This window comes from Pelmatolapia mariae, linkage group LG23 (genome assembly GCF_036321145.2).
Source record: "Pelmatolapia mariae isolate MD_Pm_ZW linkage group LG23, Pm_UMD_F_2, whole genome shotgun sequence".
NCBI lineage: Eukaryota > Metazoa > Chordata > Actinopteri > Cichliformes > Cichlidae > Pelmatolapia > Pelmatolapia mariae.
In genome coordinates this window covers 47,980,549-47,994,573 of record NC_086246.1, presented here as the reverse complement: position 1 = coordinate 47,994,573, position 14,025 = coordinate 47,980,549, and the positions used below count along the sequence as shown (strand labels likewise).

At 41.9% G+C, this 14,025-nt stretch overlaps 1 protein-coding gene across 1 annotated transcript; it reads right to left on the bottom strand.

The window, feature by feature from the left end:
- Nucleotides 1–307: 307 nt before the first annotated feature.
- On the bottom strand, nucleotides 308–11,385 carry ankrd24 (ankyrin repeat domain 24). The gene is made up of 21 exons (XM_063467114.1): nucleotides 11,314–11,385; nucleotides 10,917–11,047; nucleotides 10,215–10,303; nucleotides 10,064–10,128; nucleotides 9,880–9,937; nucleotides 9,636–9,706; nucleotides 9,446–9,552; nucleotides 8,521–8,693; nucleotides 7,860–7,882; nucleotides 7,010–7,135; nucleotides 6,758–6,877; nucleotides 6,502–6,631; nucleotides 6,159–6,337; nucleotides 5,353–5,513; nucleotides 4,099–4,877; nucleotides 3,682–3,998; nucleotides 2,756–2,989; nucleotides 2,107–2,283; nucleotides 1,862–2,023; nucleotides 1,511–1,576; nucleotides 308–633 (listed from the first exon to the last, which is right to left on the bottom strand). The coding sequence occupies exons 1-21, from the start codon at nucleotides 11,383–11,385 to the stop codon at nucleotides 565–567; spliced, it is 3,309 nt and encodes a 1,102-aa protein (XP_063323184.1). The 3' UTR covers nucleotides 308–564.
- Between the last annotated feature and the right edge of the window lie 2,640 nt (nucleotides 11,386–14,025).

Genomic DNA, 14,025 nt, shown 5'->3' with positions numbered 1-14,025 from the left:
GGACCCTTAGTGTTTTAAATATGCATTTGACATATTACTATGCATTTTTCTCGCACACTCCATAGTATGGTTACTGGAGCGTATCCTATATTTGTGTGCTAATGTATCAGGTCCACAGTCAAGCCCAGAGTCACTCAAAAACAGATGAATGGCAGTATAGGCTGTGGACTCTGAAGCCCAGTGTGTGCTCAGTCAACCGACACTCTTTGATGGATCACTTTAAAAAGAACACAGTGAACCGCAGAGAATTTATCTTCTTTTTTTAATTAAAACTATTATATAAAAAAAAACACAAGTCCATGCCTCAGGTATCGTCTAAATATCCACTCTGTCACATTCGCATTCTGCTTTCATAAACTCCTCACATACTACACAATAAAAGGCACTCCATGTTCCATTTTTCTATCGGTTGTTTGGATTACAATCATGCAGCTATACCTGACCACAGATCAGTTGTATTTGGCTTTATACTGGGTACTGGTCCCACAGGCTGCTGTGATAGAGCTGCTATACTGCCCTGTAGAGGGGACTGGAGCTGAGAGAAACTTGCAGATGCTCTAAATTTCAGTGCCCCTGGTGTGTCATCTTCAGGATCTGGAGTAGCAAATGCTGCACCTCTTCATCCATGCGACCCTGTTAATAGACGATGATGCCATCTTGAAATGAAAGGTAAACGATACTGCAAATAGCAGTCCAAGATACTTGTATTTCCAGAAAAACAATGTTAACCACCAACTAAACATTACAATAACTGTCCCATTTTAAGAGAGGCATCAAGAAAACAATTTCTACCTGCTAAAAGCATTAAAGGTAAGCAACTATGCAGCCAGCTCAACAACATAGAACAACAAATTATAGCTGGCATGCCAAAAGGTAATAACAAATGTCTACATTTGTTGTGGTAGAGAAATATGATGAAGCTACTGGGAAAAAAAATAGAAATTTGAGTTCCTTTTCTTTAAAACCTCGTCTGAAATTATGCTTTGCTCAGAAAGATGACATTCACATTTTTATTCCTTCGTGTGTATCTGATAGGGGGACAAACCAAAGTTTAAGTTCCATTAACATTTAAGACAGATGAACTGAACACTAAAAATCACTGTGATCTAGATAAATCAACTGAAAAATACAGGCGGCAGCCAGTGATACCCCTCAGCCTCCTATTAGATATACCTTTGGTATCAATTCACTGAGATCTAAATTTGTCCGAGATTTTTAGTAGATACACCTATGTATCAATTTGAAACTCCTATGTTGCATCATTCTCTAGTTATCACACTCATAAACGTGTGTGTTAACTTTGCCTGCCTGGCAGGATGACTACAGTACTCTGTCTTTTACAGCTGAGGGTTAAAAAGTCAGAACAACAGGGTCAACTATGTGTACGCACGTGATCTAATTATACAAAGACTGCTGTGGTGTGATCCAAAGTAGACACACACGCTGACAAATCCTCAACAAATTTCCATTTCAGTCCTGATTGTTGTGCATATGAGTGCACTGAACTGACCTGCACAGCTGCCAGTAAGTGTGAGCGGTACACAGTCACCACTTGTTTGTGCTTTCTCTCCCAATCCTGCAAAAAAAAGACAATGTTACTATCATATTACAGTACAAATCTGTCTACAACCCAGTCAGGCCTTTCCAGTCATCAAGTGTAGATCTTTTAACTGTTCCCAGAATTAGATCCAAGTGCGCTAAAAGCTGATTTCAGTTATTGTGGTTGTGTTCATTTGAATAAGCTCCCTGCTGGCCTCAGATCAATTATATCTATCCAAACATTTAGAAAGAAAAACCACTCAAAACCTTTTTATTCGTCCAGACTTATGAGTACATTTTCACTTTGAATCTAATAGATCACCTGGAGCTGTTGAGTGAGGATGGCAATCCTATTCTGCAGAGCCATTTGCTGTCCAGGGTTACCATGATGGGTTGATGAAGAGGAAGAGGTGATTCCGAGAGGAGGCGAGAGAGCACCCAGGGCCTCTTTCAGTCGGAACACCTCCTTTGACAGCTCTGTTATCTGCACACATATTGAACACATCAGTTTGTACAACCTTGTTCTTCAAGAGCAGCCGTGAACTTCATGAACAGCTAGCATCTCACCTTGCGGTCCTTCTCTTTCACGAGGCTCTGCGATTCCTGGATGTCTTTGTGGAGTTCCTGGATATGGGTTGACTGGGCTTGTAGTTCAGCAAGTTGTTTTTGAACTGTGGCGAGCTGCGACTCTGCGACCTGCCGCTCACTCTTATTAAAGAGTGCCTCCCTTTGTACCTGGAATACCTGCAGTAGACAAATAATACCAACAGTCTCATCCTGCCTCTTAATAAAAAAATCTCTGCATTTAGCCGTTTAGTTTATTATTTAAATGCAACAGCAGATGTAAAGGAAAATTCAACTTGGAGTGTCCCTAAGATGAGATTAGATAGACTTTATTTATCCCACATTTGGGAAGTAAATTTTTTTACAGCAATTAAAATCAGTTAAATACAAAAATATATAATAAAAAACTTAAATTAGTAGGATAGCTGTATTGCTTTCTGCTGTTTTGTTATATTTTGAATTGGTAGTGCACAAGCAAATTTAGTAGATGACTAAGTACATATAAGGATGGATCATTGCAGCAAAAAGAAGTAGAGAAGTAATGGAGAAGGATAATGTAAAGGCAGGCAGGAGGCCTTCAAGGCCCACGGCTACTGCTGCTGTTGCAAACAATAACATCTGAGGTCTCACATAATATCATAGACACACAGACCTCAGTGCAGGTCTTCTCGTGTTTACGAGTAAGATCGTTGAAACGGGCCATGATGGCGTTGATCTCAGCCTGCAAAGAGAGCCGTAGGGCCTCGTGATCCTCCTTAGAAATCAGACCCTGTTCTGCAGCCTTCTGGGATTTCAGCTCTCTCAGTTCCATCTCCTTCTCACTCAGAGCATCCCGAGCTGCTGCTGCACCGCTCTCACTTTCCTGCAGGGCGTGCTGGAGCTCTGCCTGTGAGACGAGCCAGGATTAACTGAAGAGTTATTTTATTCCGTCTGACCATGTGTGCATTTAAAACAAACTTCTAAAATTTGGAAATTCAATATCAGTATTATTATTATTATTATTATTATTATTATTATTATTATTATATGCCATTTAATAATGTGCAAGATGGCAAAGTTCATTAACAAGGGATCTGTTTGTTGTGGCTGAATACAATTAAAAGCAGAAGGAGAAGTCAACTAAAAGCACATGTGCATAGCTCTTACTTCTCTCCATACCTCAATAAACAATTTAAAGAAACTGCAAATGCCCATTTTGTAATTAATTGTATTTAATATTAAAGATTTTTCAAGAAAAAAATGGAGGCATAATTCAGGCCCTGAAGTTTCATGCTTCAGATAAAATGTATTAATTTTCACTGTAGGCAAATTCACTCACAATTAGCTTTTTACAGAATAATTACAGCAACTTATTAGTGTATATTGTGCATGTGAGCTATGTTCTTTTTAAGGTGATGAAAAAATGTGAACCTGTCCTTTAAAAGTGGAGGAAATTGTTTTCCTTCCATTTATCAACAAGCCTTTTCTGCTGAGTCTATATTTAACATCCCTATATTTAAGAAGAGCCCTGCCTTATCAGCTACTTTTGATCACTGACCTTTTGATCTGTTATTATCATATTTGTACATTTCTGCTGACCTTGACTTTCTCATGCTCCTCTTTGGGAATGGCATCCTGCATGGCCTGCAGTTTAGCCTCCAGTGAGGCAGCCTGCTCCTCAGCATGGCCCCGAAGGGTTTTTTCTTCCTGGAGCTCTTGCAGTGTCTGAGCAAGTTGTTCCGACACCGCAGACAGCGCCTCTTTATGTTTCGCAAGTGGCACCGTGTCCTTCAGCTGTAGGGCGTCCTGTGCCCGGCTCTCTCGCTCAGCGCACAGACAATCCAGAGCCTGAGCTGCTTCCTGCCTCGCTACTTCAAGTTCTTCTCTCACTGCTGCTAAGGTGCGTCTGGAGTGCTCTGATTGGACAGAGGCACAAATATTAACACATTAATCTCAATCTGTGAACTAATTACAATGGTTTTCTACTCATGCAAAACACTGCATTATCAGTTGTACCTGATATGACTGAGGGCTCTGAACTCTCTGAATGCTCTTCCTCCTCTTCTTCATCTTCCTCTTCTCCATGTGGTGGAGGTCTGAGTCTCTCCAGCTCCAGGAGGGCATCGTTGAGCCTTCTAGCCACATCCGCCCTCTCCCTTGCCAGCTGCTCACACTGGAGTCCCAGATTCACCTGCACCTCCTCCAGCTCCGAGCGGGGCACACATTTCCTCAGTTCTCCCTCTAGCTCATGCAAACGCTCCTGAAGGCGATGGACCTGATCTCCATCTCCTGCTTGGCCTCCATCTTTTTCTGATATCCTGCTCTCTGCCAGGGCTGCCTCCAACTTAGCAACTTTCTCACGTAGGCACTTCACTGTTTCTGTATCTTCTAGTTTGTTTTCTTTCTCTTCTTCCTCTTTTGTAGACTCCTTCTGGGCCAGAGCAGCCTGGAGTTCCTTTACTTTCTCTGTCAGCTGTTTTATTATGTCACTGTCTGAATTGCTCTGACCCCCAGCCTCACCCGTTCTTTTAGAAAGCTCCTCCTCCAACTCTGTCACCCTGGCTCTCAGCTGCTCTGCCTCCTGGCTCGGGCCCTCCTCTGAAGCCCCAGCACCTGCTGCAGCAATATCCCCTATACCACACTCCACAGAAAGCACCCCGACACGCATCTGCTCCTTTAGCTCCTCCAGCTCAGATTTGGAAGAGGCCAACTGCTCCTCCAGCTCATGCAGCTTCTCCTTCAGAGCTTCTGTATTCTCTGAATCTGCAGCTCCTCCCTGAGATCGCTCATCATCACTGCAAAACAACAGAGACTTGAAGTGAAATTAAGAAAACATGCTAGATTCATATTAGTCAGACATTTAGTTATTACAGAAAACAACAAGCACACAAGGTGATGTCCTCAAAAAACAAAAAAAACAAACGTAAATTCTAATCAATTATAAATGTTGTCTAGCCTTTATGAAAACAAGTGACATACAATTTATTGTTAAACAAACAAGGGTGTAAATGAGTGATTGCTTCAGAATTAGATAACACTTTCTCAGTGTATTATTGAAGTGTTTTGTTGCTTAGCTGCAACACAGATGAGGTTTTATATTTTTTCAAAGAAAAATAATACACATGATGCAATAGCAGTCATGAAACCTTATGTCATGAGGACTCAATTTGTAAACAAGCACATTTTAGAATAAAGGCCAGAGCCAGTGAATGGGGACTCTTCCTGTGATTCTAGTTTGATGTGGTAGTATTTCAAATAAATTCTTACTGCTGCTCTTCCACACTGGAAGCCTCTGCTGAAGCCTGGGCCTGAGAGAAGCGCTCCTGAAGGGTTTCATACTCTTTTCTCAGGGTTTCATATTGAACGAGAGGGACAAAGTCCGAACTGGAGGTCTGCATGTCTGTGTCATCCTTCTCAAACATCTCCAACATCTGTACACAACAGAGGTGAAACTATAGCAGCTTATTAAAAACTCAGTTAGCTTCAATATGTGAGCCCAACAGAATGTGCACAGAAAATTCAGGTAGTGTCGTTAGAGTACCACATGTTTTTGTGACAGGGTGAGCACATGAGCATATACTGCCAGTTCAATTCAATTTTACTTCAGTTTATTTAAGTCTTTATTGAGTTTGGACTTTTCATGTTTCCAGTGGGGAATGAACAATCACACTATAACAGAATGCTTCATAAAACCTTCAGCACTAATAAGCTCTGATTAACTTCAACTAGCATGAACCGGTCAGCATAGAACGCCTGCAAAATGCCTCCATGTCTACATCTGATGTTGCTGTGTTCTATTTATACCTAAATGAACTAACTGCCTGGGTACATTAGTGCACCAAAGTGAAGCATCCCAAAGTTTAAGTGGTCATGACTAATGCGTGAATGAAGGACACTCAGCAACTCTTGAAACAGAATCTTCATCTCCTGCCAGGGAACCAATTAATACTCTTTTGACTACCAATTTATCTTTGTTAATGAGCCAACATAATGAAGGCATGAAAATGGTGTCTGTGCATGTGTGAGAGTAGGTACTTATGCATTAGCTGTGTATTTATGCATTTATGCTGCCTGACCTGAACTTTCAGAACAAGTTCAGCATTCTGGGAAGTAAGTTCCTCTATTTGTTTATGCAGCTCAGCAACAGCTCCGGGGTCTGCAGGGGCAGGAGAGGGGCTGACTGAGTCAATGTCCGTTTGAGAAGAGGCCTCATCCTGAGCAGGGGAGGCTCTGGAGCGCTTGGAGAGCAGCTTTTCTAGAGCGAAAGTTAAAAAGAAACAAAGACAAAAATAAATCAGCATGACTCCCTGACATGAAAGACGTAAGAATACCCAAGTGGCACAGCAATGACACCGGCATGAAGCGCATGCACGCTCTGTGCTAGGGACGGGAACGTTCACGAATACTTGGATCACATACCTGGGAAGTCCAGCATTTCATCCAGGTCCTCAGAGTCACTCGCCCCAATACCATGGACTGCTTTCAGTTCCTCAAGCAGTTTGTCCCTCTCTGCCTCTGCCTCCTCCAGACCTTTCTTTAGTTGGGAAAGCTAGTGAGCAAACACACATAATATTGGCCACTGCAGTTGCATTCAGAAAGTACAATTTCAATCACTCAAGGTTTAAACAAAATAAGGGAATGCACGCAAAGCATTAAGGAGACTCTTGTTCAGTACCTCCTCCAAGGCAGAGAGGGCACTCTGCTGCTGCTGCTCCAAGGCTTTGATCTTCTGGAGCAGACGGCCTCTCTCCAGACGCAGCCGCCGAATCTCCTCAAACACCTCCTCGTCTTCAGCCTAAAACAAAACAAGCAAAAAACAAGAACAACCCAACACAAAATAATTAAACCAATAATAGTCTGCCTTTTATGTTAAGATAAAGGAAGAAACCCTTAAAAGCCAAATAAGAACCAACATTACAGTGCTAACCTGGGGTGACTGCTGGGTTTCTTGAGGCTGGGGAGAGGGAGGTGGGGACTGGGACTGATGGGGCTCTGGAGAGTGGGCAGGAGGAGCTGAACTCTGGGACTTTTGGGAAGGTGGCACACCCTGCATCTTTGAGATCAGCAAAAAAAAAAAAATCAAGAGAATCACATTACACAGATCAATAAACAATCCAGTTAATGTCTTGAGAAGCAATGTTGTAGCTCAGAGATTTCAGCAAAGAAATGATGGTACAATTAGTATAAACAGGGACACCTGCTAATTTTTTTAGAGTGCCAAGTGGAGCTGTAAACTAAAAATTCATTCACATCTTTTTATTTCCTACAGTCAATCAAAAGAAAATCTTAGGTGTAACATTTCTCAACTATTAAACGGATATCACTTCATGTTTAGGGTACAGGAGATACTGTAAATGCTGACAATACTGAACAGAGAAATGTTTCCTGCCCACTAACATGTTTCTTACAGTACCTGAAGAGGAGACCGAGGTGGTGGAGGAGCTTTCCGTTTGCGGGGGGTAGTCCCCCCTTGCACTGATGAAGCGGCTGAGGGGGTTTGGGAAGGCTGCATGGAGGTGAGAGGGTGATAACAAGCAAGCAAAGATCAAACTCAACTTAAAAAACAAACAAAAGGGAAAAATGGAGAAAATCAAGATGAGACAAAAGGTCAGCAACTAAAGAGAAAGAAAGCCAACAAAAAGAAAGCAGCACAAAAAAACAAAAACAAAAAAAAAACAATGACCTCATATTGGAAAACATGCACAATATGATTGCCAAAGTGAGCCATGATCTCATTTATGGAAGGAGTGATGCAGCACAAGGATATGCAACATTACCTCCTCCCCTGCGCCCTCAGAGACTATGTATGCATAGGGAAAGAAACACATTAAAGCACTTAAACCTCATCTGCACAGAGACTCGGAAAACAGCTAGAAAAACATGCAGACAATGCCCAGAAATCCCTTTCTAATATGCAGTTTACATGGGTGCCATTCGTGTATTATGTAGTAAATCTATGAAAATCTCTCAAATTATTATGAACCAATGTGGTCAGGCATCATGTGCACACCAAATTACCTCCTTCATCTTCTCACAAAAAGCCAAACATCTGTTTTCCATGTAGCCTATCAGCAAAGTCTTTGTTGAGAGATAAAAGCGGAAGCAGCCTTTTTTCATTTTTATGCCCCACTTTACAATCACACCCAGCTGTCCTTCTGATCCACTTCCCTCTATTACAGTTGTTTTCCAAGGAGGGCAATGAGAATGTCTGGATCTGGAACATCACAGCAACTCAAACCATACTCTGGGTCTGATTATCTCTGGAAAGTCACTGTGTACCATGTGTTACAGTAGGGATCCGAGTAGCTGTGTTTTCACCATTCCCAAACATTCAGTAATTTGATTGATTATCTGAGCTGCACTACCGAGACAAGTCTTTTGAGATCTTAGAACAAAAGCAAATGCAAACACTACTGAAAGAAGACTTGGGTCTCATACCTGAAGGTACTCCATCCTGCAGCATCTCAATGATACGTTGATTGCCTGTGGTTACGCTGTAGTCGGTAGCTTTGTGTCCGAGGCCGTCGACCAGCTGTGTGTTGGCCCCACCTCTCAGCAGAGCCTCTACAGTCTCAACGCTGTCACTCTCACAGGCCAGCATCAACGCAGACCTGTGACCCCACACAATACATAATTACAAGGTAATAAAAAAAATACTTACGATGAGGAATGCAATACAAAAAGAAACTACAAAAGTATTAGAGATTAAGTATTAAACTACAAAAGTATTTATTTCTTTCCAGGCCTTCACTTACATATTGTGCAGAGTTATCTCGTTTGGCATGTCAATCATTGCAAAATAAAATATGCTAAAAAAGGGCGCAATGTTTCATTTTGTTCAAAGTTTCCAGTTATAAAAGTCAGGATGTGTTTTGAAAAACAAAAAACAAACACACTGCAGGATACTCAATATGAAGCAGAAAATACTGCAGTTTTTCATTTTATGCCAAAATTGTGTCTTTTCCCTTTTAATTTTAACCAGAGGGCTGTTCTCTAGTAATCCTCTCCAAGGGGCCATCTAAAGCCAACCCGAAAGCTGTTGCCCCAGCTGGAGATCCTGACCTGCATCCCTCCAAATCTCTCAACTACTGGAGTAATTCTATGGGAATCCTTTCTGCAGACCCACACTGCTGTGAGAGTAATCCTGAAGAGATTTTATTTTTGTTCTAGCTTAGCTAGAGGGTTCTAGTGGTTTCATGACACTTTCTATTGATGTGAAATTCCAACCTGTTTGACACATCAGTTATTGCATCTATAAAGATTTCAAGAAACAAGAAATGAAGGCCCAAGCAGTCATACCACTGCCTCACCAAGCCATGCAAGGAAAACAATATTTGGGATACTATCAATAACAGTTCACTACCTTCCTTGATTATCTTGTATGTTTGCATTTGCACCTCGACCCAATAGAAAGACACACAGTTCCACTCTACTCATCTGGGCTGCCAATATCAGAGGGGTGGCCCCGTCCTGAAAAAAAAAAAATAAAAATAAAATTAATTTTTGGTCAGCAAAAAAAACAGCAAACCAAACAGCTAAATTGTCAAACTTACAGTGTCCCGGGCATCCAGATTGGCTTTAAAGTCCCACAGGGTCTCAGTGCAGGACATGCAACCACTGACCGCTGTGAGTATAACCAGCGTTCAGGCAATTACAAGTTTGCATATAGTACGTTTTGCAACGACATGATTAAATTCAACTGAATTTCTAAACAGAACGATCAATAAAATCTTGTTATAAGCAAACTGTTATGAAATTAAATAAACTGGTGTAATAATTTTATGCTGTAACAGCTACCTGCAAGATGGAGTGGTGTCCTTCCAATGCTGTCCGTGCAGTCTACCGCCATTCTTTCCTGTTAAAGGAAACAAGCACGCATCATTGGTAACCGGATAAATATTTAAAATAATGGCCATTATTTTTATTAATGATTTCAATAATGTAATTGATTAGCTATGGTGTCATTGTTGGGTTTTTTTACCTGTAACAGTCTCTTTAAGCACTCAGACTGGCCATTTTTGGCTGCAAGATGAAGGGCGCTGAAGCCTGGAGTCAGACAATTACAGATATTTTATAAACAGCCCAGTGGCTTACAGGATACAACTATGTTTCTGTTTAATAAAATCCCTCACCAGCCCCATCGGTGACGCTGATGTCTGCACCATGAGAGACGATAACCTCCAGACAATCTAGCCGGCCTCGGGATACAGAGAGGTGAAACCTGTCAGGAGGAACAGGACATGCCACTACATCATACAGGTGAGAGGATAAAAATAAAAATGGCTTTTATATCTGCATTTCTATTGCAAAATGTCACAATTAGTGATCCTTCTCATCAGTTAAGTTTCAGCTCAAGATTCTAGTTGTGGTCACTTGTGGTCATAGATTGACATTCCCTAATTATGGGCATGAATGTGACGGTAATTTAAGGTCTTTAATGATTTCTTTGAACAGTTTTTTTTTTCCAGAGTTTTAATTGTCTAAGGTGCACTTTTTGGTAACTGTTGGTAAGTTTTTGGCACAAGTCTAGCTGATATTTGACCACTCTTCTTGGCAGAAATGGTAGAGTTCATTTGAACTGGTTGGTTTCCTGGTACTACCTGGCTACAAATTTTCAACAGGGTTGAAGGCACAGCATTGGGAAGGCCATTCCAGAAGCTTAAAGTTAGCCTGCTTTATCTACCCCAAAAACAGTGTTGATGTGTGTTTGGGATCATTGTCCTGTTGGAACACAAATTGTATCAAAGTTTCAATCCTGCTGCTTCTGATTTACAGACTTACAGAAACAAATTTGCTTCCAGTGTTGTAAGGTAAAACTTAGGCACTCAACTTACGCCGACTTGCCCTCAGCATCCAGCTTGGTAGGACAGAGACCTTTTTTGACAATGAGAGCCGAGACTTTATCGGGTTCATTCTGCTCCACAGCCTGCAAGAGCCTTTCATCACTCTTACTCCAGTCCTGACTCTGAGGGGGCCAAAACAGAGAACAGGTCACCACGAAAACTGATACTGTACCACTTCTCTTGCCATTCAACACAACAGATGACTGAGAAATATGGAGCAGTTAGAATGGGCAACAACTAGTGATAATGATCCAGTAAAGAAAAGAAAAACACAGTAAAAACAACAGAGCACAACAATTTTATAGTTTATGCAAAATAACTTAAATACAGAAATATTATAAACTATGGAGGCAAAAAAAAATCACTTATATTTCTATTTGATACCTACTGGCAGGGGTAGCAGGCTGAAACAAGGACAGAACCTCTTCATCAGGCTATAAACAGGCTGTTGAGGATCCATACTGCTAACAGGGTGTCACACACAACTAAATACAGCTACAGTATATGAAGCCACCGCCGTGTTTCCTATCTGACAATACACACTGCCACCTGGCTTCATAACTATACAAACACACTCCAAATGATCGAGAAAAAAAATCAGCTACTCCTAAGTTTCTTTAAGCTACCCTTTAGAGGTCAGAGCAAAAACACAGCAAAGCTCTACCTACCAGAGAATTTATGCTCTCGTCAAATCATACCTCCAGTTAAAATGAAGGACTGTCACAGATAAACTGTGACGCACGTACACATAACACAGCTATTTTCTGTCCTCCCTCTCCGCATTTAAAACAGCATCCTTTCGTCCTGCTCCAGCTACTAGCAGAGTCATAGCCCGTCTATCCACTGCACCACACATACTCTCCCTCCTTTCCTCACTGCCCTCCTTTCTCTAACCTAACATTTTCTCTTGTGCCTTCCTCTCTATAGCCACCTCATTTCTTTTCTTCATTAGTTTTTTTTTTTGCCAGGTCTTCCAACAGTACCCCTTGGCGTCAACGTCACAGATCTGTGCCTCTGCAGCTTCAGAGTAGGGCCTGCGCAATGTGAAGACTCAGCAAAAACAGGAAAAGAGAGCTGGATAAGCTGCACGCTGCTCTGCAGGTTCGGGACGTCATTTATAGGGAACGGGAGAAAAGCAAGACACACAAACACAAATAGGTACAAACCACAACAACAGGACAGCCTGAACTAGCCATTTTACCTATCTGGACTCTTGGAGTGTTACGTTATACTCCACACAGTCTCACCTAAAGAGGTAACCTTTATTGCCACTAAGTCAGGGTGATACAGCACAAAGAAAAGCCTATAATTGTTCTAAAAGCATCACCACCATGAAAATGCTAACACAAGCAGTCTAGTTAGATAAACCAGCAACTTTCAGTGCAGCCTATCAGTTTGAATCCACCACACTGCATCGTTTAGAGGATTGCTATAATTCTCTGTTGGTTCTTATTTAAAAAGTAAAGTTAACATTTTAAACAGCTTTCATGTGAAAAGGGATGACAGCAGGATAATAGGAGCCATTTGTGTGTGATGTGTGTGTGTGCAGGTACATGTGAATAATTGAGGGCTACCTGAGATCTCTGGTTACAGCTGCAGTCTGGAGACAGTCCTGCCTTCCTGCTGCTCAGTGACACCAAATCCCACTGCCCCCCCCCCCCCCCCCCCCCATTACACATACACACAGAAAGCAACCTGGGACTGTATAAATGACTACATAACACATTCCAGTTCAACAACTTAACATTAATTTAAAAACCAAATAACTTGAAGCAGCATATCAGACAGGTGTGCTCCTTTAAAACATACCCACCTGTAAAACTCAAGATGCCACACAACAGATGGCGCTTACCTCAGTCTTTTTAAATTTTGCTTTCAGGCTTTTCATAACGGTTGGACAGCCTTTGTCTAAACAGGTGCACTGCAAGGTAAGAATAAAAAAAAACTAAAGTTAAAATGCTAGTGTAATTCTCAGTGGGTCTTAAGGAGGGTTTGATTCATTTACCCATTACTCAGCTCTCAACAGTGGACCAGCCACAGGGTAAGTACAAAAATTTGGGGAGCACATAAGGAATGTACCGCCAGGCTAGCATCAACACTAACGCAGTTCATGCAGACACACAATTACACAGCTGGAGAAACGTGCAGCCTACCTGTGGACGACCGTCTAGCTCCAGGTGAGGGTCTCATCTGTCCCACGAGCTCCTCGCGGCAAAATACTGAAGTCACTGCTGCCTGGAGGACAGCAAGAATGCGCCCGCCCTAATCGTAAATTAACCAATCAGCACTGCAGGAAACGCCGGATCAGCGTTTGATTGGAGATGATGGATGGCAACTTAGTTCTGTCGCGTGCAGCACAGCCAGCCAAAGGCAGACTTGTTCTAAAAGTTGTGGTTTCAAGAAGCGTAGAGAAGCAGTGATGAGCACAGACGTTTCATAGGGTGATGGTGACATTATCAAGATATTACGTCATATATAATTTGTTGTTTTGTCGCTGTTTTCTGCTGCGAGAGTCTCCTTGTCTCACAGTTCAACGCGGGTAGTGGTAGCGGTGGGAAAGTTCCACAGTTTAGAAAATTTTAGCCAATCACGGAAAGTGAACCTCACCAATGGCAACACTGGAGGGCCCGACCCCGGAAGCAAACACCTTTATGCAATAAGAAAGAGTGAGGTGAGGCAAAATAGAATTTGCCTTAATGTTACTGTATTACAGGTGCCACGTAAAGACTAGTGTGTATTTTACTAGGCTGATTCGCATTACTGCCTCTGCGGTTTATTTTTGTTTTTTTGTTTGCAGTTGCCCTCTTCTTTGTCATAACTGCATGATAAGTAAGTTAACTGTGGTTAAAGTGGGACATTGGTGTGCTCATGCTTATTAAAGAGCACATGGAATGCAATGCACACCAACCACCAAATGAGGGCAGTCGATGCAAGGCAGATGAAGCTATGGAAATCCGCTGCTTCTACAGGTCTGCGTTGCACCCCCCTCACTACCTCCTTATTTCAAGGCAAATGCTCATGCTGACATTGAGATTAAACTCAAGGCTTTGATATATGTGTGCATCACTGTGTATGTGTGAAACCTGTAGCTTGTTTGTGT

What these genes read in the sequence shown, in the direction of transcription:
- ankrd24 (XM_063467114.1), bottom strand. Translation starts at nt 11,385, where the DNA reads ATGGATCCTCAACAGCCTGTTTATAGCCTGATGAAGAGGTTCTGTCCT. An exon ending in TCAGCCTGCTACCCCTGCCA is followed by an intron (nt 11,048 to 11,313) that starts GTAGGTATCAAA and finishes TGGCCCCCTCAG; the next exon opens with AGTCAGGACTGGAGTAAGAG. An exon ending in AGGAGCATGAGAAAGTCAAG is followed by an intron (nt 2,990 to 3,681) that starts GTCAGCAGAAAT and finishes CTCGTCTCACAG; the next exon opens with GCAGAGCTCCAGCACGCCCT.